At 42.7% G+C, this 26,907-nt stretch overlaps 1 protein-coding gene across 36 annotated transcripts in view; it reads right to left on the reverse strand.

The window, feature by feature from the left end:
- Rbfox2 (RNA binding fox-1 homolog 2) overlaps positions 1 to 26,907 on the reverse strand; it is a 264,663-nt gene that overhangs the window by 12,238 nt on the left and 225,518 nt on the right. For 7 of the 36 annotated variants that reach the window (XM_076556268.1, XM_076556273.1, XM_076556286.1 and 4 more), the window contains 8 exons: positions 24,074 to 24,220; positions 21,119 to 21,172; positions 13,298 to 13,390; positions 10,599 to 10,659; positions 8,945 to 8,998; positions 8,747 to 8,841; positions 6,996 to 7,138; positions 3,381 to 3,420 (listed from right to left, as the gene is read on the reverse strand). In XM_076556268.1, coding sequence (XP_076412383.1) covers positions 3,381 to 3,420; positions 6,996 to 7,138; positions 8,747 to 8,841; positions 8,945 to 8,998; positions 10,599 to 10,659; positions 13,298 to 13,390; positions 21,119 to 21,172; positions 24,074 to 24,220 — 687 coding nt within the window. Of the gene's footprint in view, positions 1 to 591; positions 635 to 3,380; positions 3,421 to 5,843; positions 5,907 to 6,995; positions 7,139 to 8,746; positions 8,842 to 8,944; positions 8,999 to 10,598; positions 10,660 to 13,297; positions 13,391 to 21,118; positions 21,173 to 24,073; positions 24,221 to 26,907 lie in introns of all 36 variants that reach the window. The other 29 variants (XM_076556301.1, XM_076556270.1, XM_076556275.1 and 26 more) reach the window with 17 other exon arrangements.

Raw genomic sequence — 26,907 nt, forward strand, 5'->3', positions numbered from 1 at the left:
AAAACTCTCTTAACGAGCATGCTAATCCCAACACTCACAGATCTCATTTGGTGAAAGGAAAGAGGGCACAGGGAGCTACCAGTCCAGTGTGTCCTTGAAGACCTGTAGAGACTTCATGCTTCTGCAGCAGCACAGGCCACCTCTGCCCAGGATTTTGGCTCAACATGGGATGGAGGAAGGAGGAAGCCTCACACGGGCAGGCTTCTGTCTCCTCCCTTTTGGACAATTCTGTCACAGTTAGTGCCCTCAGCTGGTAAGATCTCCAATACAAAAGACTGGTTTAAATAAAGAGCACAGGCAAATGTGACTGACAGGCTGAAGGAGGCATCAGTGGTGGGAGAGTGCATGCGATCTGTGCAGATGTGTGTTGAGAGGACTGGAAAGCTCCTTTTGAAGGAAGTGCCATGATGTGTGGATGTGATGTGTGCACTGCTGAGGTAGCAGGGCTTAGATCACACGCTCACAAGTCTTGATTGTCCAAAAAAGCCTCTGTTCCCATCTCTAACGTGGAGCTGGAATGGTTAGTATAATTCAATTTTTTCACTGCAATCCACAATCTGATTGATTGGCAGGTCACACTGGCACTCCTACCTGAGGTATTTTAGCGCTAATGATTGGTTCCTGTAAGACTATTCTATAACAGAACACAGGAAGAGCAGTTCAAAAACACAGCTGTGGAAGGAAAACAATCATACAAAGAGCCCACCATGGGCTGCCAGCCTTTTCTTTCCTTTGGATGCAAGCATGCTTTTCACAGGTGAGAATCAGGAGCAGTTGTTATCCCACAAAAAGGATGAATTAGGGTGAACTATGGCTTTTTCTACTGGGAAAAAAGGGGGACAGCGAGGATGGGGAGTGGGCATACATCTATCCTGGAAGAGCAAGCCTCTTTACAAATAGAGGACATGATGGCTAGATCATCTCCAGACACAAGTGCACGATGAGGAAGCAGAAGGGCTATCAGGAACCGCTTGCTCTGAAAGCGGAATAGGGAAGTAAAGCCAGCACCAAGGCGCCATGGCTCCTCCCAATGGCTCCTGCTCATGCTCTGTCTGGGCCAGAGTAGCGTTTACACACTGGATCCTGCACTCATCCTATTCTAGTACACTTCTGAGGAAACTAGATCTAAAGGTGCAGTGATAGGTTTCCAGAGTTAGGAAAGTACAGAGGAAAGCAGAACAAACTAAAAGCAGACAGCCATTTTGGCTTGTGATTTTAGGCCTCCGTAGCTCCCTCACACTCAGACATCTGGTCAACAGCCACAGCCTGGAGAAGATACTGTAGTCTTGGTTTTCATGGGAGGAGGGCTCAGATGTGGTCTCAGCACTAGCGAGCAACTTTTCCCCTCCTAGCAACACTGACTCAGATGGGAGAAAGAAAGGGCAGCAGACACGCACCAGTGCTTTAGCAAGGGCCCCTGAAAGGGTGCTGTGGCCAAGCCACTGGATTTCTTGCTTGGCTTCTGTAGATTATTCATTTAGATTAAAAAATAAAAACAAAAACAAACAAACAAGACACCCATAAGAACATTCTCTTGATGAAAAATCATCTCTCATTAAGATGTGAAAATGCCAAATAAGGAAGTAGGAGAGCCTCAAACAAATATTTAGTTGGTTGGTTAAAGGTAAAAATAGGCAAAACCAGTATAGAAATAGGATAATTTTAGAAAAATCTGGGTGGTGGTGCTAATCCAGCACTTGGGAGGCAAAGGCAAACAGATCTCTGAGAGTTCAAGGCCAGCCTGGTCTACAGAGAGAGTTCCAAAAACAGTCAGGGTTACATACAGAAACCCTGTCTCAAAAAAACAACAGCAACAAAAAAACCAAAAATACTCCCCCAAAAAACCAACAACAAAAAACAAAAACACAACAATCTAATCCCCCTAAAACAAACAAACAATAAAACCCTCAGTTGAGGAAATAATTCAAATGGAAAGCCTGCTCTAACAGGGCAGGCTCCAAAGAAGGAAATAATATGAAGCTGAGTTTCATGAGAATATGGAGGATGCACATGCTAACGTCACATGTAAATATGCACATTCAGAAATGTGTCATCTGCCTAGTTCTCAACTGTGAACACAGGGGGAATGTTACTTCTTGAAAATTTGCTGAGCAAGTGTTAGATTTTAATTAAAGTACAAAGAGATAATGATCTTTATGCTTGGCTGTGAAATTCTGGTAATCACAATCTGAGAGATGGATCAATGAATCATGACTAAGGTTTCTTTACTAGGTACACTTTGAAGGCCTACTCTAAATAGCACATGTGTAGACTCAGCATGCTCTACTGACTCGGTGCCTTCTGAATGGCTGCCCTTAGACTGCCGGGGAAGCGGGTATGAACAGCCTCAAGGACTAGAGAGGTGAGGGCACCGGAAGCATCTTCTGGGAACGCTGACCCACCTACAGAGTCACTCCCTACTGCCGTGTCTTTTTCATAAAGTTGTATTAATGATTTGGGTCAGTGGACTACGCTGGCATTCAGAAAAAGACCATCTGGAAGGCTCTTAACAATGGTCTTCAACATTCAAAAGCTTTTCCTGTGTCAGCTCCATCTCTTTGTCCATCTTTTAAGTAGTATGTGACCAACAAATCATGGAACTTCATCTCCAGCTAGATGGAAGATGGATTCAGTGTCACTGTGGCTGGTGGAATTGGCAGATCTTCACAAACTTGAATGGCTGTAAGAGTCCAGGATGTGAAGAATGCTTCTCGGTTTCCCCGGCTGACTCCTAAGAAACAGACCCACTGGCTGTGGTCTTCCAGGCAGATGGGTTTTATACTGAGTATCTGAGATCCTTTAGTCACTACACGATCCTCAGAATTATCAGCTCCTTGATGGCACTTTCACAAGTTTACGTTCTTCACATCATGTCAAATTAGGAAGCACACAGTTTGGAAAGCTGATTGCCATTTACACATACCAAAGCCCTAATGCTCTGAAGACGCTGTGAGATGAAAGGCACAAGAGGGAAAGAGCTGGTGTCAGGCTAAACTAGTCCTGCTGCTCATGTATGCAGATGATGAGACAACAATACGACTTTAAACCTGCTGACCATCTCACAGGGTAAGAGATGCCCAGAACGCTTGTGGGCATAGGGAAGGGGAAGAATATGTCCAGTAGGCTGACCCCAGCAACCGTCATGAGACCCAAAGGCTTAGTTTTTGCACCCAGGGGCAAGCGCAGTGGCAGAGAAGCATGCTTGCATTCTTAAAATATAATATATATATATCCACAAGGAAAAAGGAAAACAAAACAAATTATATTTTTTTTAAAAGGAAAACAAAACAAAAATGAAAACAAAACAAACTAAAGGAACAGAAAAAAAAGGCTGGCTTGTCAGGGGATGGGGTCAAAAAGGCCCCGGTGTGTGTACTTACATAGAGGTCAGCACCGTAAAATCCGTCCTGGTAAACCACACTGCAGAAATCCACACAAAAACAAAAACAAAAAACAAAAGAACAGAAACACATTCCGGTTATTGAGGACGGCAGCATGCACATGCGCTACACAGGCAGGTGATGTATGAATGTGACCTGGACATGGGGCCGCGGCAAGCTGGTGACAGAGATGTGCCAAGTGCACACGTGCGTTCCACGGCTCCAGGACATGCAAGGAGAGCTAAGGGTCTGCAAAACTAGACCGAGCACCTGGACACTGGGTAACTCAGACTAATGAAACAAACAGTGCTCCTGGCAGGCAGGGCCTCATGTAGTTGTCTGAGAGCTGCTGGGTTGGACAAATCAACTTTAAAATCTGGACTTTAAGTGGAAGTGTGTTCTAGGAGAACGCTGTTCTTTAAAAGTGTACAAAGGGTAGGGATGATGAGGGGCTTAACTTTATGAAGAGAGTGAACAAAATGAATTCCATTAGATCAGAACCTATGTGCAAAGTGTGTTTTAAATGATGCTTAATAGTGTATTTTCATTTCATATTTTTGAAGTAAAGTGTATATTTTTCCTGTTATCCATACATCACCTGCTTTTCACCCTGCACATTAGACATGCGATAAGATTTGGCTGATCACACAAGCATGCAAAGTATTATTATTCAGCATTTTTGAGAACCAATGCAACACCTTGGAAAAACAAGTCAATCAATTCTGACCAAAGTAAACAGAGAAATGTAATTAAAAAAAAAACCGAAAGAACAAAACAACCAAAAATACCCACAATGCATTGCTTTCACAAGCAGAGGTAATGAGCTCAAGGTTAAGGTGATTGGTCCAAGAATTGAAAGGTGCAGTGGGATCCCAGATAGTAACAATATAATCCAGAGTGGGAAGGAGCAACTGGAAGATTTTTAAGGGTTCTTTCTTAATAGAGCACTTAAAGAATTCTGAAAAATACAATTGGTGACTGAAGTTCTGGGCATGACTAGGCCTGTCCTACTGATTTCAAACAGTGAAACTGAGGAAGCTGCTGGCAGGGCCCCCTCTCCTATTTGGGAATGGGCTTTGCCAAGTAGGCAATATTAGTTTTTTAAATATAAATCTGGAGCAGCACTATACTGTTATTCTTAAAATGTAGACTTTTCTCCAGCCTTATGAAGTGCTTTTGTATACATAGATTTCCCCCAAAACATTATTTTGGGAGCAGAAGACATAAACAGTGGTAGAGAGAAGACAAAGTTCATCTTCACATTTGTCAGGTCAAGACTTGGCTTTTTAATACATTTTTAAAAATCTGTTTTTGTTTCGTCAGCTAACTAAAATGGATAATTTCTTTTTTCAGTTATAATGACTGAGCTAACAAGCAGGGCCACTGAGTCTTCTATCTACAAGTTGCAAGGTCACACCTTGCAATGTATCGAGTGCTAGGCCTCTGTGTGGTGCCGCAGGAAAAGCAGGCTACACCTGCTTCCGTCTGCTTCCGTCTGCACTTGCAGCTAAAGTCTGCTACCAGGTCGAATCTGCCGCTCCACTGCATTCTCACAAAAGACTTGGTGGAGAAGGTTGATGACCGGACAGCATGGGGGACAGGTGGTGAATGAGTCTTCATCAATGTCAGTGAGGGGGGCACAGGCAGAGACCACAACACAGTCCTTCTATGAAGAGTGTTGTCATTCAAAACAAGGGAATCACTTATGGTGAGTATTCACTTGAACTCCAGATTCTGACAATCCCTGTGCCCAGTGCTGTAAGAGGCTAGAGCACAGTGACTAACAAGGCTGAAAGCAACTCTAGGCCATTCATTCCCCATGAAATACTGGACTTATTCCTTGCCATCTTCCATGTAAACAGATGGTATAGTTAATAAAAAAGAATACAAGGGAAATTAGTGTTCAATGCGATGCACAGAAACTGACATGATCAGACATAAAAGATAGGATTCGTGGAGGCAAATCCACACCTGACACAGACTCACTAGAGAACGGTTAAGTTCGGTCAGTACACTGAAAGGTCCTACACTGAACAGCAGTGAACCCAGCTACCGTATGAAGTAGCTCAGGAAATCACAAAATAGGGAGTTCCATGTTCCTCTGGGCATTCTCTCCCTGCAAATGTGACAGTAAAAGCTTTTTGGGTTGAAATGGAGACACATCATGAGCAGTTTTCCTCGTTTGCTGAGCTTGTAAAAGATTCACTTCAGGTTTCACTCAAATATTTCTTGATGAAACACAGTTCTATCTTTAATTAATTTTTAAAAAAGAGATGTCAGAGGTTGAAGGTCAAAGGTCAAGTTGAGACAAAAAAGGATAAAATTAAAAGCAAGTCATGGCAGAAGATGGAGATGATGGAATGCATGGGATTTAATTATCTATAAATTGCAAATGAAAGTTATTCTCTGAAGCAGTTCCCTTGCAGTGTCTTGGAGTCTGCCCACTTCAGCATGCATACTTGCCTTGTCTAATAAAAATGCTTTAATTCTGTGGCATGGAGGACTCCTAATGGTATGTCCATTGGTCTATGAATGAATGAATGTTAAATTAGTATACTTCCTGGTGAAGCCAACTATGCTATCAGAAAGGGACATGCTATCTTCCTTTATGTTTTAACTAAAAAGCAGCTATCTGGCTTTTCTGCAGCTATTTATATTTCTCCAGAATATAGGAAAAAAAAAAACAAAAAACAACAACAACAACAATAACAACAACCAAAAAAAAAAAAAAAACACTGTCATAGGCAGAGAAAAGATGAAGAGAAATGTCAAATCTTTTAAGAGAGAAAGTCCTTGGCACAACTGAATTAGAGAAGTTCACTTTATATAAAAATATGTTAGGCTGACACAGATAAACAACTAAAAGCCAATCTGCCATCTTCCCTCCTTCTCCCCATTCAAAAACAAAGGATTTATTTGTTGCTATGGAATCTTTCCACTGCATGAGACACCCGGCAGCAAGCTGAAGGCGAGAGATGCTCAGCCGCTTCAGCTGCCACCATCTCAGAAGCCGGCTGCAGCTGGCTTCCTCCTACTGCTCCCTCTCTCCCTCCATTCAATTGGACTTGGTTTGTCTTTGAATTCACCTCTTTCAATCTGTTTCCTACAAAGAAAGCAAATCCATTGTGGGTAACTAGCTTTGCTGCTCACTACCCAGGCAGTGAAACCATAGGGTGGGCGCATGTGCTGGCCTCGGCCCCCACACGCGGTGGTGAGATGGGGTGAGCACAGCAGACAGAGTCTGGCACTAAAATCTCCAGCTCCTTTCTTAGTTCTCTGCAGTAGTGTTAATCCACACTCGTGCGCTGCTGAGTGAACTCCATGCCAACACACTGCTAGCAAACACAAGACGGCTCTGGCTACTGTCTTAAGCCATCACCATGAAGGCTTAAGGTGGCCAAAATTGAGGGTTTGTACAATGAATTGACCCTTGGTTATATTTCTGTATTTTGGTTCTTGCCCTCCATCCATTAATTTGCAAATATTCATACAGCATCTAAATGCTGCCCAGTGACATCCTAGAAATCAGAGAGGTCCAGAGCACTCTTTCTTCCCTTCTTTTTTTTTTTATCCAACTGCTCATTATAAATGGTGATTTTGGAATCTAATGCTTACCCTGGATAGGCGGGGATGGCTGTTGGAGGTACCGCTCTGACTGCACCATACACTGTCCGCCCTCTGCCCCTCAGATGGGCTCCTCTGAACGCGGCTGCCGTGGTGGCTGCAGTTGGGTAAGGGAAGCCAGGAACTAAAGGGAGACCCAAAATATGACAGAAATTTCAACTTGCATTCAGGAGCTGGTATAAAACCAGACTGAGAATCAATTACGGAAAAGGTAGAAAGATGGGCACCAATTTTTTCCTGAAAAGATAGCAAGCATACTTATTAATATCTCCTGACTCTGGGGTTTTGGGGGGAGAAATGGAAAGAGAGACACAAGACGACTAAACAATGATTCCATGTCTCACTCATCCCAAATCTTGAGTTTACTCTGTTCCTTCCAGGTTTTCCAGTCATAATGCATGCTGATAGGAAACTTATCAGAAGCAGCTCACCTCAATAAGATATACAACTTTTACTTTCTGTTGGTGGTTTAAATCAGATAAATTCTTGAACGGGCTAACTATCAATTTCATTTTTTTTTTTTTTTTTTTTTTGGTTTTTCAAGACAGGGTTTCTCTGTGTAGCTTTACGTGTTTCCTGGATCTCGCTCTCTAGACCAGGCTGGCCTTGAACTCACAAAGATCCGCCCGCCTCTGCCTCCCGAGTGCTGGGATTAAAGGCGTGTGCCACCACTGCCCGGCTCAATTTCATTTCTAAATGTTATTATATAATAAATATTCCTCAAAAGAAATGTTCTTTATGTATTTTTACATGGTATTCACCTCCAAGATAAACAATAGTTTTTAGAGAATTCATTTGCCAATTTCATTTCTCTAATATATATATATATATATATATATATATATATATATATATATATATATATATATAGTTTTTCAAGACAGAGTTTCTCCGTGTAGCTCTGGCTGTCCTAGAACTCACTGTGTAGACCAGGCTGGCTTTGAACTCACAGAGATTCGCCTGCCTCTGCCTCCCTAGTGCTGGGACTAAAAGCATGCACCATCACTGCCCAGTCATCTCTGAAATATTAACCTTCCCAGCCAACCTGTATCCTTTAACGAGGCAGACATTTTCCAAAGGCCTGTTCTAAGTGTGTTTTGCTCTGGAAGTCATGCAGAAACACCTCACTCTGCTGAATCCAGTTTAGTCACACCTCTTGCCAGGGGAAAGGGCCCGGGTCAAAGTGACTCTAGAGACAGTAAGAGAGTGCAGAGTAGTCACTGACACTGGATCTGTGCTAAGTGGTACTCCATGGGAGAGTGTTTGTGCGGGGGTGGGGGAGTAGGCTCGAGTAATACAGTCTATAGATCCTTGTATCTTCCGATTTCCTCATGATCAAATACAGAAAAAATATTTACACGTTCACCTTCTGTATAGTGTACAGTGATTTTTGTTTTGTGGAAGCTTCTAGTGTGAGCCATACGTAACAGGGCACTGAGGCATCTATTACTCTCTCAAGAATGTTTTGTGTCAGCCGGGTGGTGGTGGTGCATGCCTTTAATCCCAGCACTCCAAAGGAAAAGGCAGGTGGATCTCTGTGAGTTTGAGGCCAGCCTCATCTACAAAGTGAGTTCCAGGACAGCCAGGGTTGTTGTATAAAGAAAGCCTATCTCGAAAAACAAACAAACAAAAAAGAATGGTTCTTTTGTCAGTTCTGTATCATGCTAGGAGAAGAAAAACAGACCAATCCAACCCATCAGTGGCAACAGTCAAAACTCATGCCAGGCCAGTGTTGTCTACTTACTGATTAGAGGAATGTAAGTGTTGATGCCTCCTCTTCCTGACAGGGGTACGGCTGCCTCATTGCCTAGGGATACATCAGCTTGAAAGCTGGATGCTAGGTGCATAAAAAATAAAAATGTGAAAAGGTTACAAAGACATAGGCAAATGAAGAGCACAGATGTCATTAAGTAGCAGAAAGGGAAGCAGTACAACAATACCTGCATACAATTCAGGGCCATACACAGCTCCAACTACTGGGCTTAATTTCCAGCCTGGAACAGAAAAAAGAAGACCGTGAACGTTTTAAGACTATGTGAAGACAGGTGTGAATGCTGCACGTCAAGATGGCTCCAGGCATCTCTGGGCTGTTTTTCCTCTCTAAGTTAGAGTTTACAGGAAAGGGCAATGGTATCATCTTTAAGCAGCATCACTGAGGGGATAAGGGCTTGGGCAGGTAGCGGGCAGGGGTGCCCGGAGTGAAGGGTTGGGAAGATAGAGGGATTGTCCAGATCAGATTTCTGTGGTTCATCTGTGGGGGTGGGCTTGACTATTAACTGATGCAGGAGAGCTGAGCCTACTGTGGGTGGCATCATTCCCTGGGCAGGCAGTGGTCCTGTGTTATATAGCTAAGTCTGAGCTTTTCAGTGACCCAGCAAGCAGTGTTCCTCCACAGTTGCTGCTTGAGAGCTGCCCTGACTTCCCTTAATGATAAAAATGGACCCCAAAGTTGCTTTTAGTCTGAGTGTTTAATCACAGAAACGGACTGTAACTAGACCAGAGAAAGAAAATGGAGAGAGGAAGATGGAGGGGGAAGGAGAAGAGGAAGAGGAAACAGAAATAAACTGTGGGGTTTGGCAGACTGTGTTCAGAACTGTACCCAGATGACCTGCTTTGAGCTTAGAAGAGGAAAGAAATCTCAACACCTATCATTTGGTAGCACACGATAACACTTCCTTATACAGTACTTTCCACTAGAGGCTTCATTCAGTAAGGTGTCCTCAGACTGAATTCAAATGTGGCCTGGAACTTGATGGCACATTCAGTTACATCATGCAAGTTTTGTGGGTGATTGGAAATCCCCTTTCATAGTAAAAACTGGGGTTCACTAAGTAGAAAGGGAAAGATAGGCAGTAATAAAATGCGAACTCCATTCCTATCTTCTGTGCATGGCTTCAGAGGTTTTAATTGATAACAAATACATTTAATGAACAGATTACTCAGACTCTGAAGGACACCACACTGCTGAACACCATTTTTAAGGTTTGCATACCTAGTGCTTTTTACCTGAGAAGCCACCTCTCCAGCCCAATGTTTGTTTTTGTTGGGGCAAATTATTGCTGAAAATCCCGTTCTCACAAATATTCATTAAACTCACTATGTGACTTGTCATCATGGAATAAAAAGCAACCCTTAAGCCCGATGGCCATTACTTCCAGGCCTTAAGGAAAGTAAGGAATCTATACGTACAAAAGAGACTAGGCTTTTCCTTCCCACTAATCCAGATCACACTTATTTGAAGAGGAATCAGTGGGAAAATGTACCTGGACCACCAGGGCTCCGAGGGCAATTCCCACATTACGAGGAACTACAGAGGCTGAAGAGGAGGCTGCCCACATGCTACTTAGTCTGTTTAACAGGTAGCCTCAAGTGGCATGATGGTATTGCGTAGAAGATGAAAGTTAATGAGAACAAAACATCTTCATAAGTAAAAACCTTAGCTTAATTCTAAGGGAAAAAAATTCATTTGTAAGGATAAGACATTCTTCTAAGAGGTCGAATGTTAACTGAGCAGATAGTCCTAGAAAGTCATGAAAATTCCCATATATTTACATGAGAACAAACATTCCCCCAAGGCAGCATGTAACTCCTCACCATTTGCATATGGCGTGACCATCTTCTTATTGGTCATGACACGTGCTGTAGCATTATTCACCTAAAAATAAGGAGCAGACAAGAGGGGCGGGAAGGGACACATTAGGGAACACGACACTGCTCATCCAGTAACACAGTACGTAATTTAAAATGTAAATGTCTGATAGCATTTAGATTATTAACACAGCATTATAAAATAGTCATAGAATTTTTATGTAAGTACTTATTAAATGAGGCTAACAAGAGTAAAATGCAGTTTCTTGGTCTCCAAAAAGAAAACTGTGGCTGTTCTACCTCTCAGCACTCCAGAGAAATGATACACTTACAAGTTCTCTAGATGGCCTTGAGATTTCTCCATACTGAGGACAATTTGGAAAAAAGTAAATAGGGAACAAATATATCTGCAAATGAACTTTGAAGCTTGTTTGTAATACAGAGGCTTGCCACCCTTCTGTCCCGATGTTCTACTTTTTAAAAAAATTGTCTGGGATTACTAAATAAATAGAATAACTAAAGATTCCCATGTTGACAGCCTGTAGGGCCATCTTGAATTTTCTAGACCACATGGATTACTCATTTGAAATGCTCAACTGTGAAAAGTAGAGTGTTTGTTTCTCCTGTGCTGTGGTCCTCTCTACCCCGACAAGCACACAGTTTGAGGCACTCTCCATGCCAAGGTAAGCACGCCTAACAAAGATGGTCCTGCTGGAAAAGGAGGGATGGAGCCTGGAGCTCCTGTCTGAAGGATAAAGCCTCACCATAAACTCAACAGCCAGCCTCAAGCTCAGAGCTTAGGAAATATAAATGTGTCACTAGGCAGCTCCAGCTGAGCCTGGAATTTGCTATGTAGCCAGGCTGGCCTTAAACTTGTGATCCTCCTGCCTCAGCCTCCTGAATGCTTAGATTATAGGCTTGTGCCACCAAGGCCAGCTTACTTTGCCTCTACGAATGAATATATATATATATATATATATATATATATATATATATATATATATATATATATATATATATATATATATTTATAGCTAGATTTATTTTATGAAGACCAATTTGAGGTAAAATTGAAATTTAGAAACATTGATCTCTTTTATGACTTGGAGGGTGACCCCTTGCCCTCCCTGTGTGAAGACAGCTTGAAACTCCATTTACTCTAGTTTGACCACCAGAAGATGGAAACATTTCACATTTACAAGGAACGAATGGGAGACAACAAGGATGAGACTGAGAGCATGCAATTAACCCACACAAAGAAACCAAAGAAACAACTCGGAAAGAAGAGGGAAAGTGGATAGCAAGGTCGGAATGGAGCAAAAGCTTGAACTAGCTGCTAGAGCAGAAGGCCACCAAGCAATTCAAAGGAAAAACAGCCAGAACCAACCAGACACTACCAGTCAGCAAGAGACACCAATAGCTGCCAGACAGAGGGGAATGCGAAGGAAGAAAGGAAGGGGCAGAAATGAGAAGTCCGGAAAAGAACCGAGTGTGTGGGGGGGAACAGGAGAGAATGTGAGGAAGGGTGTTAGCAGGAGAGGTGCCCAGTGGTTTGGGAAAGGGGAAGGAGGAGGATTAGGAAGTGCATTAATAAAACCAGCCAAACTGGAGTTCAGTCACTCTGAGTAAGATGCGCAAGGGGAAAAAAAAATCACCATGAAGTCAGTAACCAAACAGCTCAGACTGCTACAAGACAGGATGGTACATCCACAGTCCAGGCGACATCACCCCACAGCAGGGAAAAGAAGAGGGGCAGGAAGGGGGAGAAGCAAGTCAAACCACATCTGGTAGTGCTAATGTGAGATGGCAGATGGACTTTTCTCTCTTAATTGTTTGGTGATTACATTTTTAAAAGCTTCTTCTCTAGCACTTTCGATTCACTTACCGCCAACGGGCACCATCGCCAGCACTGTGTATAGTTACCATGGAAAGAGTGGGTCAAGTGAAGGGCCCTAAAGGCTAAACCATCGGAAAGGGGAAAAAGCAAAATATGCAGACATCTTACTCCAATGGTGGCTTTTATATTTAATACTTTAAAGAACTGGTAAAGGAGAGAGGAGCCAGTTAACCTTCAATGCGTTAGTACCTCTAGTGCTGGTGAGCCCAGGGCTGACTTAACAATCACAGTATCTGTCCATCTATGCCACCAGCTGCCCTTGAACCCTCTGCTGTCAACTTTGTAATCAAGCAGTAAAATTTTGGTATCAAGTAAAGTTTTGAACTGCCAGAGTTCTGGATTCTGTCCTCCCCCCAAACCTCCATCATTGTGTATCCACACTTATCAAACGCACGTGGAGGGGAACTGGCCTCCAAGACACAATGTTACAAGCTAGGTAGTTTTCAGACGTTTTTGAAGTTAGTTTTGCTTAGGCCTCATAATAGGAATTCAGAGTCTTGCAGAAACTGAAGCAAAGGAAAAAAAAAAATCAAGAGAGCAGAGGATAAACATTTTGGAAGAGGAAAAAAAGTAAATGAGAGCACAGGTAAGCACACATTCCCCGCCCCCAACTGCAGCTCAGACAACCAAGGGCGGGAGAGAAGCAGACAGGGTGTTACGTTACACAGCGTGGTGCAAGGAGGTGAAGACAGACACAGACAGGTGTGCACACATGGACAGGACAGGGTTCCAAATGTGAAATAAGTGAGGCAGGACACAAAGAGAAAGAAAAATATAAACGAGAAATTGAATTATTGAAGACATGCACCTCGATTTTACGGCCCTCTACCACGGTGCCGTGCAATTTCTCCCTGGCCCTGTCTGCATCAGCACTATTCTCGAAAGTTACGAACCCGAATCCCTGCATGCAGCGGGAGAAGGGGAAAACATGCACATCGTTATATTGAAATACTCATCTCTTGGTAAACAGAGAAAACATCACAGTATGAGGTGACGTCAGCACAACTAACACCAGCAATTTCTTCCAAAGGCACATTTTTGATCCATGCATATTTTGTAAAGGGAAATTTAAACCCAATAAAAGGATAAAGAACTGTAATAATAGTAACAGTAATGTAATTAACAACAATAACAATAAAATATTAAGTACATGAGGCCAGACCAAGATTAAGGCAGGAAGTTACTCGGGTCACACTATTCAACCAAAAATCTGAACATAAAAAACAAAACCAAACCATAAAACTATTCTTACTGTGTGTGCACACGCATGCACTGGTGCATGTGGCTGGCAGAGATAAATGCAGTGTCTTCCCCAACTGCTTTCCACCTTAGTTTTATTATTCTTTCAACATGTATTTATTTAGTGTGTATGTGTATGGGCATGCATGTACCATGGCATACAAGAGGAGGTCAGAGGACAACTTTCAGGAGTTGGTTCTCTCCTTCCAGCTAGTGGCTCCCAGGGACAGAACTTGGGTCATCATACATACATACAGTTTTAAAAAATATCTGTGTGTCTGTGAGCTATGTGTGTGCCACAGTGCGCTCCTGGAGGTCAGAGGACAACTTGAGTGAGCTGGTTCTCCTTCCATTATGGGTTCTGGGAATCAAACTCGGGTTACCAGGCTTGGCAGCAGGTATCTTTCATCGGCTGAGCATCTCAATATGCCTGGCTTTTTTCTTTTTTCTTTTTCTTTCTTTCTCCCCTGAGTGCTGAGGAATAAACTCAGGTCCTCATGCTTGCAAGAAAGGTACTTTAACAACTGAGCCATCTTTCCAGACCCTATGGTTTTTCTCTCACATTTAAGGTTGATGCTCCATGGTAAGATTTAAGGCGTTATTTCAGTCCCACTGAACCTGTCTTATACTACTGTCTTGGGATAGGATCACTGAGGACAGTAGTGAGGTCTAGTTCTGTAGGCAACACTTGTGGAAGCAAGGGAGACTATCACTGGACAACCAACTAGGATGTTTTTTCAATGACAATTTTAATTCAGATTGGCACTTTATAGAAAATATATGTACAGGTAAATTTTGGAAAACCGATAACCTAAACTGCCTATATCATGAATCTGTTGATGTCTATCTCTGATGTTAAAGGTAAACTAGTGATTTTCCACATGAGGAAAAGAAGGAATAGTCAACATGTATCAGGAGTGAGGAATGTTAGGAAGGGTGGTTGTCCCCTATTCGACAGGAAGAAAATGCCATGATGTAATGATGTGGCTGCCATGGGAGTTAGGATTAATACAAAGTGCCCCTGTAGTGGATCCAAAGAGAGAGCACACAAATCAGGAGGCCAGGAGTTAGTTAACCTACTCCTCTGTTCACGTGTCCCCACTACTTGCAAGGGGAAGATCACTACATGCTTACAGACTGCTTCATCAAGTGCCCACCAACTTCACTACAGCTGCACTGGCACTGCCCACCCTCCACAGCTCTAGCTTTTCACTTCCTAACAGTTAACACCTGCAGAGGGGAACCCCTCAGGATTCCCAGGAGTCACTGCTGTGTAAGCAGGAGCATGCCTCCATACATAAACCCCATCTTAGGCAGAGCTTACAAAAGCAAGGATGTGATCCCTCAGCAGTCTAAGTGGTAACATGGTAGGTGGTGTCTGGGGAGTTTAACATGACTCTCCATGTTAGGTTTTCTCAGTAATGGCTATCTGGGGGAAAATTGCATTTTCAAATGTCTATATTAAAGTGTTTCCTATTCTAAGATGATCAAATGCCAAAGGAAATACAAAGCAAACTAAAGACATCAAACTAAAGCAGGCCTCCCTGGTGAGAGAGGAGGAAGGCCCACTGGATGGCTGGGATTCTCTGGTACGAAGCAGAGGTAAGATTTCATTCTTTCCTTTGAAGATAAACAGATCCTGTGTAGGCAGGATAATGCTCCCCTCCCCTAAGTCCCTCAAGTCTTAATCCCTGAAGCCACAGAATATGTTACCTTGCAAGGCCAAAGGGATTTTGCAGATGTGATTAAATGATTTCAAGGTAGGGAGATTACCCTGACAATCTGGGTGGGCTCAATGTAATCCCCATGGTATTTATAAAGCAAAGGAATGCAAGAGGGCCGGACTCCAGACAGCAGCCTCAAGAAGGCCTGACTGCTCATTCTGGCCTTGGAAACGGGGCCACAGTCCAGTAGCAGCAGAGATCCTCTAGAGGCCCCAAAAGGCAGGAGCTTCCCAAAGCAACATAGGTAACTTTCTGTGCAGCCCTGTAAGACTGCCTTTAGACGTCTGACCTCTAATACTGTAAGGTAGTAACTGTGTGGCTCTTAGCCATCAGACTTGTGGTCACTTGTTCAGAAACACAAGAAAACGTAACAAAACAAAGCATAACCCCTAGGAATTAAAGTCTATTGTTAGAAGGGTACCAAGCTTTTTGTGAAAACTTGAAAAAGGCATTTTTCCATTAACCTAACCCCATGCTTCCTTACCTAACACACTCATATTCCAGTGTCAATACTATAAAGTTCACGATTGGAAAAGGCATAGGGACTATATACTAAGCGCAGCCACAGCTTCTCTGGGTTAAGGGTCACCCGCAGGAAAACCTGCTCCAGAAAACCAGGTTTTAATGTACCTCTATCCTTCAAACTGAACTGAAAATAAGTTAGTTCAAGTCTCTAGTTTCTTTCTTTCTTTCTTTTTCTTTTCTTTTCTTTTCTTTTGGTTTTTTGAGCCTGTCTTTGCCTCCTGAGTGCTGGGATTAAAGGCGCATGCCACCACCATCCCACCGAATCTCTAGTTTTAAAGGGGAAAATAAAACCATATCTAAATTCAACACATTTTACTTAAGCAGTTAAAAATGACCATATAAGTTATGCTGAAATATAAAACTCAACCTGCACTAGTATAATATGTAATAATAAATACGTGATATAATTTGTAATAAAGGTAATCACTCATTTTTTTTGGGGGGGGTCTTACTATATAATATAGTTCTGCTGTTCTAGAACTCTTTATGCAAACCAGGCTGGCCTTGAACTCAGAGATCTGCCTGCCTCTTCTTGCCTTCCAGAGTACTGGAGATTAAAAGTGTGTGCCACCATGCCCAATTTACTGCCCCGTCTCCCCCCCACCCCGAAACAGAGTTACTCTGTGTTGCCCTGGCTGTGCTGGAACTCACTTTGTAGACCAGGTTGGCCTCAAACTCACAGAAATCCTCCTGCCTCTGCCTCCCGAGTGCTGGGATTAAAGATGTGCCACCACTGCCCTGTTTACTCTTCAATTCTTAACAAGAAGAAATAGTTCAAGTATATAAGGCAATGATTTTTATTTAGCTCCCAGTAATGAAAACAGATAATAAAAAGTAAACTTGTTTTTCATTAGAAAACAAACCCGCCACATTTGCTTACACCAACACCATCCACCAGAAAGAAGTACATGTACCACATACACTTTAAATCTCCTGAGAGTCACATTCAAGTAACAACATATTCAACCCAGCCTAACCACATATCATCATTTCAATATGAGAGCAACATAGACATCCTACTAGATGCCTAGTGTTCTTTCTGTGCTAAGCCCCTGCAGTCTGATGTGTGCACTCATCACATTTCAAAGGCTCACATGGCTGCCACAGTGGACAACACAGGTCTATACACACTTGCTTTAGGGCTCTCTATCCTCAATGTTAATGAAACACTCTCATGTTGCAGCTGCACTTTCCCAACTGTCTTAGCTGTACTTAAGAAACAGAGCGCCGTGTTAGGTACATGGCCATGTTCCAACTTCTATCAGGAGGAATAGTGTGTTCATACCTGCCTTGACACCCATTTATCATCAATGGCACACAGCAGCCAAGTAACTGTCACCTTTTTGGTCTGGCCTCAGGCTGTAATAAGTAACAAGCAATAAGATAAACAGTGTAAAAACATTCTTTTTTAAATTTTGTATAATTTTTGAATTTTTCCATCTCAGAAGAATGAGAAAGAAAATTTACCATGTAACTTTTAAGGGAGAATCAAAAGCAGACGGATCTCCTGGGTATGGCCAGAACACAGAAATTAAAAAAATAAATGGGGGAGGGGGGAGGAAAGAAAAAAAAACCCAGAAAGTGGTAACAAAAGAAAATAAATGAAGCCTTCCGGACATATTTATTGTTAATTCAGTTTTAAGTACAATGGAAAACATTTCATACCATCATTATCTATTAATTTCACCAAAAATCACAAAGGCTCACTTAGTGTGACTTCAAAGAAAATCTTTTAACCATATTTGGAAATAAATAATTTCTCTTCATGTGAAATCAAAGCCAAGGCAATGGTCAAGAAACCAGAGCACAGCTCTTGTGTGTGTGAGGACAAGAAGACACCTCGCATCTCCTGCACTCCAGCCTCAACAGAAATCCACCTGAAGCCAGAGCCTGTCCTGAGGAATCCACCTGAGGGAAGGAACCGAGCACGGCGGGCGTGCATCAGTAAGCGTGGCAATTGTCACGACAGCCTGCAGTGGAGCGGGTGATGGGGAACAGAAGGATAGTGGAAAGTCTCGACTTCAGCAATAGGATGAATTTAGGAAAAAGCTTTCAGGCTTTGGAACCCACAAGCAAGAACTAGCAGCTCAAGTATCCTGGGGCTAAAGGGCAGCCATGACTCAGCATTCTGCTGAAGAGTCCACAAAAACTACTCATGGGTGGACAGGCTGTATGTTTACTTCCTACTTTTCATTAAGGGCCTGTTTTCCCTCAAAAAAGGTACTTTAAAATCATTGCTTAAAGGAGCTACAAGGAGAGAATACTGTAGTTTATTATTGAAATCGGGACATTTTGAGGAAGAAAGGGGAATTATGAATAACTGTGGACACCAGGAACAGTATGACAAGTCTATCTAGGTTACCTCATGATATGTTAACACTCTGCTGCTACTAGTGAAATCTGAGAATCAGGAGAGCTATGTGTAACTCACACTCGCTTTCTAGATCCTTCCGAGGGAATGAGGTACTTTTCGGTCAGGAGTATTACTTCTCACCACACATTTGAATTACACACTTTAAAAGGCAGAGCTTTGTTTCAGCTGGTCAGAATTTAGACACAGCTGATTGCTTTCACGGAGCAAAAAATAAAACGACAACAAACTCATGAGAAGTCATTTAAGAAATACTGTAATGGTGGCCTATGTACCCCTAGCAGAACTCAGCGACAGTCAAAGCAAAAGAGGAGCCAGGCAAACAGGGGGCCATCACTGCTTTGCAGAGCACAGCAGACTCCACAGGAGGAGCTGCAGAAGGCTGAGCAGAGTGCAGGGAGCACCACTTACCTCCTTCCAAACGGACTCATGCTAAAGAAGACAGTTTGGGATGCAACTCATTGGCTGAGTGCTTGCCTAGCAGACACAAGGTCCTGGGCTCCAGAGCCAGCACAGGGTGGGGGAGGGTGTTTTTTGTTTTGTTTTGGGTTTTGCTCTAGAATAATTTGGTTAAACATTAAATTACATGTCAGTATTACTTATCTCAGACTTATTTATGACTAGTTTATTACTACTTAAAACTTCTAATAAAGCTCATTTCTGATTAGAAAAGTACTCTGTTTAAAAGCCTGGGCAGGGCTTCTGGTAAAACCATAGTACTACAATAAAGTCTTTCTGAAATTTTGTAGTCAACTCCAAATATACAAAAGAAATGAAAAGCCAGGCGGTGGTAGCGCACGCCTTTAATCCCAGCACTCGGGAGGCAGTGGCAGGCAGATCTCTGTGAGTTCAAGGCCAGCCTGGGCTACAGAGAGTGAGTGTTCCAGGATAGCCAAGGCACATAGTGAAACCCTGTCTCAAAACAAAAACAAAAACAATGAACCAGGAAAGAAAAAAGAAAAGAAATGAGAAGCTGCATTCCCAAAAGACGAGTGCTTATTCCTTCTTCTTAGGTGGATCCCAAAGGAGACATTACTGATCTGACTCCACAATCACTTTTTCAGCAGATTTGGAGTGGGGTTCCAGGGCTGCCTACTGTGGGAAAGGCCTCACAGCAGTCAGGAAGGCAAAGGTCCCATCCAGGGTTTTCTCAGCCCTTAATAAGGGTCCAGGGTGATTCTATGCTTTGCTCTGGATACACTTATCAATTAGCAGTGATTATACTATCACAGCCCAAAGAAAGTAGGGGCAGTGAGGACACTGCCTGGAACTACAGAAGCAACACACACTTCAAGGGTCCCGAAAGGGAAAAAGGCAGGCAGGTGCCATTATTTAAAATGAAATCACATGGGAGAGGTAACTGCGCATGGTGAAGTTAAATATTGGTAGTAGGTGAATCCTGAAGTCGGTGAAAGCCTTCAGAAAGCTCAGTTCCCTTCTCCTTACAAGAGTTCAGTCATTCTTTTCTGTAAGGAGCAAGTGCTTAGCACCTGGGGCAATCACACTGGCCTTGTGGCTGGTACAGCTTAGCTAAGGTTATCTGAAGTACACACAACTTAAAACGAAAAAAAATGCCTCAGTTAACTCCTTTAGATAAACACTGTGGTCAATGATCTTCATTTACTGATTTTCATTTTCATCTTCATTCATATGCTTCCACCTTGAAGCCATGGTCATTTTCCTACTTTGAAGCTAAATGCTTAATAAAAAATAAATGTAAGGAAGTATAAGCATCAGTAGTCTCAAGGTTAGTTAACAGATTCACTTAAAGATACTTACCAGGTTAAGTGCTGGAGGAAGGTCTAAACAGACATGTTAATCTTTTTTTGTTTAAAATGAAAGCTGGAAGCTTCAAGTATAATGACCTCTTTAATAATGAATAAATATCAGTTATTGGTATGCTCTAAGGGATGCAAGAGTACTGAGGCATCAGAACAGTGTGCGTGTGTGCATCCGTGCAGGTGGGCGGGAAGTGAGGGCTAGCAACTACTAAAGCACAGGAATCTGCAGTGGACTGAAGAAAGGTAAATGTTAACTCATTTACTGCATTCAGCTTCTCCTTACATTATAATCTTAGGGCTTTAATCACGGCCAAGACCTATTTTGAAAGCAGCAGATATGCCCAAATAAAAATTAGTTTTAAAATCACTAATGAATAAGGAAAATAATTTAACTAAAATGTCAGTCCCTACACAGAACACATTAGAGACTACACACACACCAGCTTGCACACCGATGCTACTCTCATTCTTCATATGAAACCTGTTGTGAGCCCAGGGTAGCTGCATCCTGAGGCTCACTCATGGGTGTGACTTGGGAATAAGAACACCTCACTACTCACTGAGTGGAGGCTTGTCAGAATTTACTCCAAAGAGAACAAGTGACCTGGGGAACTGAGAGAAAAGAGTCCTCACCAAGGTCTTCTAACTAAGCACGCCACACTGGCATTTCACAAACGGACTCGTTCCAAGAGAATTTGGACTTTCACATCCTCCTGGTGCCTCTCTCTGCCTTTAAAGGCAGTGCAGGCTGGCCCAGGCTGGATGAGGAACCTTGCCTCCTGCCCTTGAAACTGCCACACTCCTCTCTAGCTTCTCTTGCTTCCTAGTACCCTCCAGATGTCAGCAGCCTCTTTCTGGAGAGTCTGGCCCAGGGAAGATACTGGGAAGAGTTCTGTGCAGCAGGGACCCGCTTTTGCTCTCTGAATGCTCACTGTGCTGATAAACCGAGTCAGAGGAAGCTGAGCACCAGATACCGACACAGGGCTTACCTTGGAGCCGCGCTCATTAAAGATTATTTCCACATCTAGGATTTTGCCAAACTGCTGCAGAGACAAAAACAAAAGCATTTACTTAAGGTCAACCTTTGTCTAGACACTAGCTTTCCCTCTAAAGGAGTCAGCTTTTCTTCTTTGAACTAGTGTTTACTTAAGCTGCATGTTCCCGAGGGTCAGCAAATCCGACATGAAGGGCCAGTGGTTCCTCTATTCACTCAGGTGCATCTCTGTCCATGTGTGGAGTCACCGACCGAACACTTCGAAGAGCTGCTCTACTGCAACCATGTGGCCAAGGCCTGGATCTTTTTCTACCTACTGCCTTCATTTTTTTAATGTCTCAATTTAAAAAGTTAAATCTCAAGCAGAATCAATACACTGTTGAGGGCAGTCTGCTCCCACCCCACCTTCCTTAAAAAAGGTACAAAAATGAGATAATATAAACAAAAAGGAAAAAGGAAACAAGAGACCAACCACAGGCCTTCTTCCATTTTAGACCACATGGCCTTCTGTGCTCAGGCATACAGACACAACCCCAGATGAACGCCACATACTGCTTTTGTCTTTTGAAACTGTCACCAATGACTGACCCCAATACATATGTATTTGTTACAGTCTCTATAGGTAACATAATGTTCTGTCATACTTAAAACATTGTTGACATAAAGGATGATTCCATTTATTTGCCATTTTAATAGTTTTATAACAAAGTATCAGGAATATTTTTAAGTAACAATTTGTTCAATAATTATTTAAATACCATCTCAGAGCTAAAAGATACAGAGCCACAAAGCTCTATCTTATGTAGCGAAGCCCCCGACACCTATCTACACCTGGTCACTTGAGAGGTGCTAAGGGAACAACCTGCTAAACCAAGCCTGAGTGAGAGGAGGCCACAGGTCCTCCCAGCAGCACTGCCTTGACTTGTCCCCACTATGTGCTTCATTTGAATTTCAAACTGAACTAGCTGGGGTTGGGGAAAAGCCCTTAAAACATCCCTTTTTATATAAAAGTTTCATTATTTGTGCTTGTGTGTGCACATGCATGCACATATCTGTGTGGGTGTCTGTGAGGGCCAGAAGACAGTGTTGACACTCCTGGGCCTGGAGTCACAGGTGGTTGTGACCCACCCTGTGGAGCTGGGAACTGCAGTCTGGACCTCTGCAACAGCAGCAAGTGTTCTCACAGTGGGGCATTTTCCAAGCCCATTCATAACAACTTTTTGGAGCAAGGTCTGCCCTCTTTTCCGGTCGAGAAGAATGGCGCTCCAGTAGCTGTGGTGGAAGTTGACAGGGCTAACGGGATGCAGCATGGAATCCCTGCTCTTTCTGTGTTACTGTTCTAACGACAGGCATCAACCACGTGGAAGAAGAGACACCTAGATGTCCTTTGTAAAGAAAAATTTTTTCTACTTTATGCTTTAGGATAAGGTATGAACCATTTTGAGAAATCACTAAAGGACCTGGGTAGCTCTTGCAAGGCCACCATTCTTCTGACACAAGAGAAAACACCAGTGGCAGATGCCAACGCCTGCCATTCTCGGCATCCAAGATCAGGGCTTTATATTGACTCTGATGGTCGGGAGAGACCCCATAATTCATCCTCTTAGGACGGGCCTTCTTCATGTGAACTAAGTCCTGTAACTGTCCCGTCTATTCTCCACTGCTCTCTTTCCTCTAAAGATGGAAAATAGCTGTCCCCATGATATGTGGCAAAGCTCTCTAAGTACTTCAAGAATGTCATTACACCTCAACTCCGACCTTTTCTTTGGTGGCAAAAATACATCCAGGCAGTTAGCTGTGACAGAACTTGGCTCCTATGCCTTGTCACCATGAAGCAGCACAGCAAGCCATAGTAGGGCATCTGTTTTGACAAAGTCAGATGTCCTTAAAAAATGTTTAGGGAACTATTGACTATTTTCTGTCCTAGGTCAAGTTAACAGCAGCCAAAATAAAACAGACAGCAACACAGAGGCTCAGAAAACATTAGCAGCCACTCACCTTCGACAACATGACTTTGTACTATTATACTTTTGTTTTTGTGATGGTGACTTGGGGAAGAAGTGATCAGTTGAGGGAACTCATCAGAGGTAGGAAAATAGTGTCCCCTGTTTTAGACACTGGCCCTGAGACTACTGAGTATGAGAAGGGACTGAAAACAAAGCCCCTGGAAATACTGATAGTACTTCATTTACTTCTAACACTCAAGTTAGAGATTACTACTTCATTTTTAGATATAAACTTCAAGGTCAAAAGAGAGATTACATGAATTTCCCAAGGTCCTAAGTAACTAGAATTTTATCCTGGGCTCTTTAAAATGCCATTCCATACTTGTTCCATTTAGATGAGCCACCTGTAAACCTGTATTATCTACACTGCAGATGTCCTGGGACAGTGCAGAGGTAGAGACCAGAAGTAATGCATCCTGAACCAGGGAATGAAGAGGCAGCAAGGGCAGAAGCAGTAATGTGTCAGGAAAATGAACATGTTGCTACACCAAGCACTACACAGAATCTCTTGAGGATCTTTTAGAGTAGTACACAGGTCCAAAGTGAGCGTCCATCACACCTGGGTGTACGGCCTTTTTAGGCTCCTCGGAGGATTCTAATGCACCCACAGCTTTAGGAATCGTGCCACAGAGCTCTTTAGTGAAACCAAGACTATGACTGACATGTTCACTAAGGCTGGTGTGTGAGAAGGGAGGGGGCTATCTCAGTGGTTTGGGCACTGAATGTCTCCCTAGCTAACAGCTGCATGCAGCTTCTGTGTCTGTGTGACAACCTATGACACTAATGTCTAGGGCAGGAAAGGTGACAGGAAAAGGTGTTCAGACAACAGTGATTTATTAAGGCTCTTTCTTAACTTCCTTATAGTTTTACCCTAAAGTCCTAATAACACCTCTGGTGGATTAAATTGTTTTAATTAAATCCATAAAAAGGTATTAGAGACTTACCCCAAACATCTGCCGGAGGTCAGGGTCCCGGAAGCGGAAGGGAATATTAGAGACATGTAGTCGCTTGGGGGTAGATTTACTCTCTGAATTTTCACTACTTTGTGTCTGTGACTGTTGTCCGTCTGTCTGTGCTCCACCTTCTGTCTGCTAAAGAAATAAGTAAATGCAATGAACATCACAAAACCAGTAATTATTTCCTAAGAATGATGTGAAATGAAGTCAAACAGTGGAAAAACATACTCGTTACTGTCCTTTTAAAGAAGAAAAAGCCCAAGGTGTCATTGATGCTCAAAATGCTTCTAGTCTACAAACAAAATTTGGGTCTTTTGATTATTTTTAGTCCATTAGCAAAATGGAGCACAGGCACAGAACCCTCTGTGGTTTGCTGAAGCCCACATGGAGATGTAAAAATAGCCCTTCTCTTCTCAGGCCCTGAGTAGAGCCTTCTATTTTGGAGATCTCTCTGTTTTGAAAACAAAGCATCCCTTGTGCTTGGTTGTAGAGGTCACTGCCTCTTTAGTGCCATCATCTCAGACTCTCAAGGAAACCAATAGGGCAGTACTTTAACATTCGATTCTTCTTATTGCTTTCAGAGCTTGCAACGCTATTACTTATGAAGGCAGAAAACCTAGTGACGACAGTCAATTTGCTTAAAAATTGAGGCAGCTTCTTGTCTTGAATTCATCTTTATTCTCACCTCTCCCTGATTCAATTCCAAGTGACTTTGGTATTAGCGGACCCTTATCTGTGTCCTAAATGCAGGTTACATTTCCACTCCAAGGCTTTATGGGGCCCTAGCTATTAAATAACACACTGGTCTTTCTGTGTCCATGGTGACAGAGTATGAGCATCCTTTTCTTTGAAATCTTGTGTCTTATGAGTGTATGCACAGGGTGGGGTGTGGAATGCTATGGAAGCCAGGCAAGGATGATGGATCCCCTGGAGGTGGAGTTACAGACTGCTGTGAGCCACTATATGGGTGCTAGGAATGGAAAGAGTCATCTGCAAGAGCAGCCAGCGCTCTCTTTTTTTAAAAAGATTTATTTATTTATTTATTTATTTATTTATTTATTTATTTATTTATTTATTTATTATGTATACAATGTTCTGCCTGCATGTATGCCTGCAGTCCAGAAGAGGGCACCAGATCTCATTATAGATGGTTGTGAGCCACCATGTGATTGCTGGGAATTGAACTCAGAATCTTTGGAAGAGCAGCCAGTGCTCTTAACCTCTGAGCCATCTCTCCAGCCCACACAGAACAGGCTCTCAGGTACAGTTTCTTTATAGCTAGGTCCTGGAGGCAGGCATTACTATTAGCATGACAAAGGATGAGACTGAAGCAGCCAGAGGTCAGCAGATGGTTGAGAACCTTGATAGAACAGTTCATCATCAAAAGCAGAGGGCAGGAACTCAAGCAGGACAGGATCCTGGAGGCAGGAACTGATACAGAGACCATGGAGGGGTGCTGCTTACACACTTGCTCCCCATGACTTTCTCAGCTTGCTTCCTTATAGAACCCAGGACCACCAGCCCTCTTACTAACGTGAGAGGGACCACAATGGGCTGGGCCCTCTCACATCAGTAGCGAATTAAGAAAATACTTCACAAGCCTGATCTTATGGAGGCATTTTCTTAACTGAGGTTCTCTCTTCTCATGTTCACACCAAATACACTGTTCTCAGAACACCATGCTATAACCCTAAGCATGAGCCACCTTTCACCATCAATAAAAAAGGTTTCAATGTACATTCTTATTTCTACTCTTTAATTTTTTCTTTAGAGATAAGAGTCAGTTGTGCAGTCAAGGCTGGTCTCAAACTTGATTCCCCTGCACATGTCTCTTGGGGTCTGAGATTATAAGGACTGCAACACATGCTTGGTCTCTTTCAACTTTACATTACAAAGCACACAGGGTTTCTTATCCTGTGGATTTATATTTGTTATTATTTACCATTATGAGAAATATTTTAAAACAGGCAGATTACACAGAAGTCACATGCCTACTGTCTGTTAAAGTAATATTTTTTATGAAAAATTAACTATTTTCCAAAACAAAACTCAGTTAACTATTAGTGATCTCTATAACACACGCATTCATTCTGTTGTAATGCACTGATCTGACCCAGAGAGACTGCTAGGAAAGGGAGAGAAGTACTGTCCTTGACAGTCCTCTCAGTAAACTGTGGATTATCTTCTTGGATAAAATACCCTAAGTCGACAAGCTGTGGTTTCTTGCTGGCGATGGGTCCCAGGGCCACACATACACTAACTAGGCTAGCACTAGACCACTGAGCTACACCCTCAGCCTGACAAGCAGCAGTCTCTAGAAGGCTAAGGGCAATGTCAATAAACTTCTCATGCTATTCGTTAAGCTACTGCTTACTGGACAACCAGTAATTTGTGTGGCTAGTTCACCCATGCGTGATTTTGTAACATTTTTTGTAAATGGTAAAAAATGTTGGTTTGCTGATGATGAGGCAGTTTTTATTATTTATTTGATTATTAATCAATTAATCAATTAAGGTTTTTTTGAGACAGAGTGTCTCTGTGTAGCCCTGGCTATCCTGGAACTCACTCTGTAGCCCAGGTTGGCTTGGAGCTCACAGAGATCTACCTGCTTCTGCCTCCTGAGTCCTGGGATTAAAGGTGTGTGCCACCACTACACATTTAACTGTATTAACACTTGAGTGTCCCTTCCCACCATATTTGCTAATCACATTGATTCCATTGGAAAACTCTTCTAAGTACACCCCCAAATCCCTAATGACAGACATGTAAAGTGTTGGGCAATTTCATTGCTGTGTAAACATCACATCATGCTTACTCAAAGC

The sequence above is a fragment of the Peromyscus maniculatus genome, chromosome 20 (assembly GCF_049852395.1).
Source record: "Peromyscus maniculatus bairdii isolate BWxNUB_F1_BW_parent chromosome 20, HU_Pman_BW_mat_3.1, whole genome shotgun sequence".
Taxonomy (NCBI): Eukaryota; Metazoa; Chordata; class Mammalia; order Rodentia; family Cricetidae; genus Peromyscus; species Peromyscus maniculatus.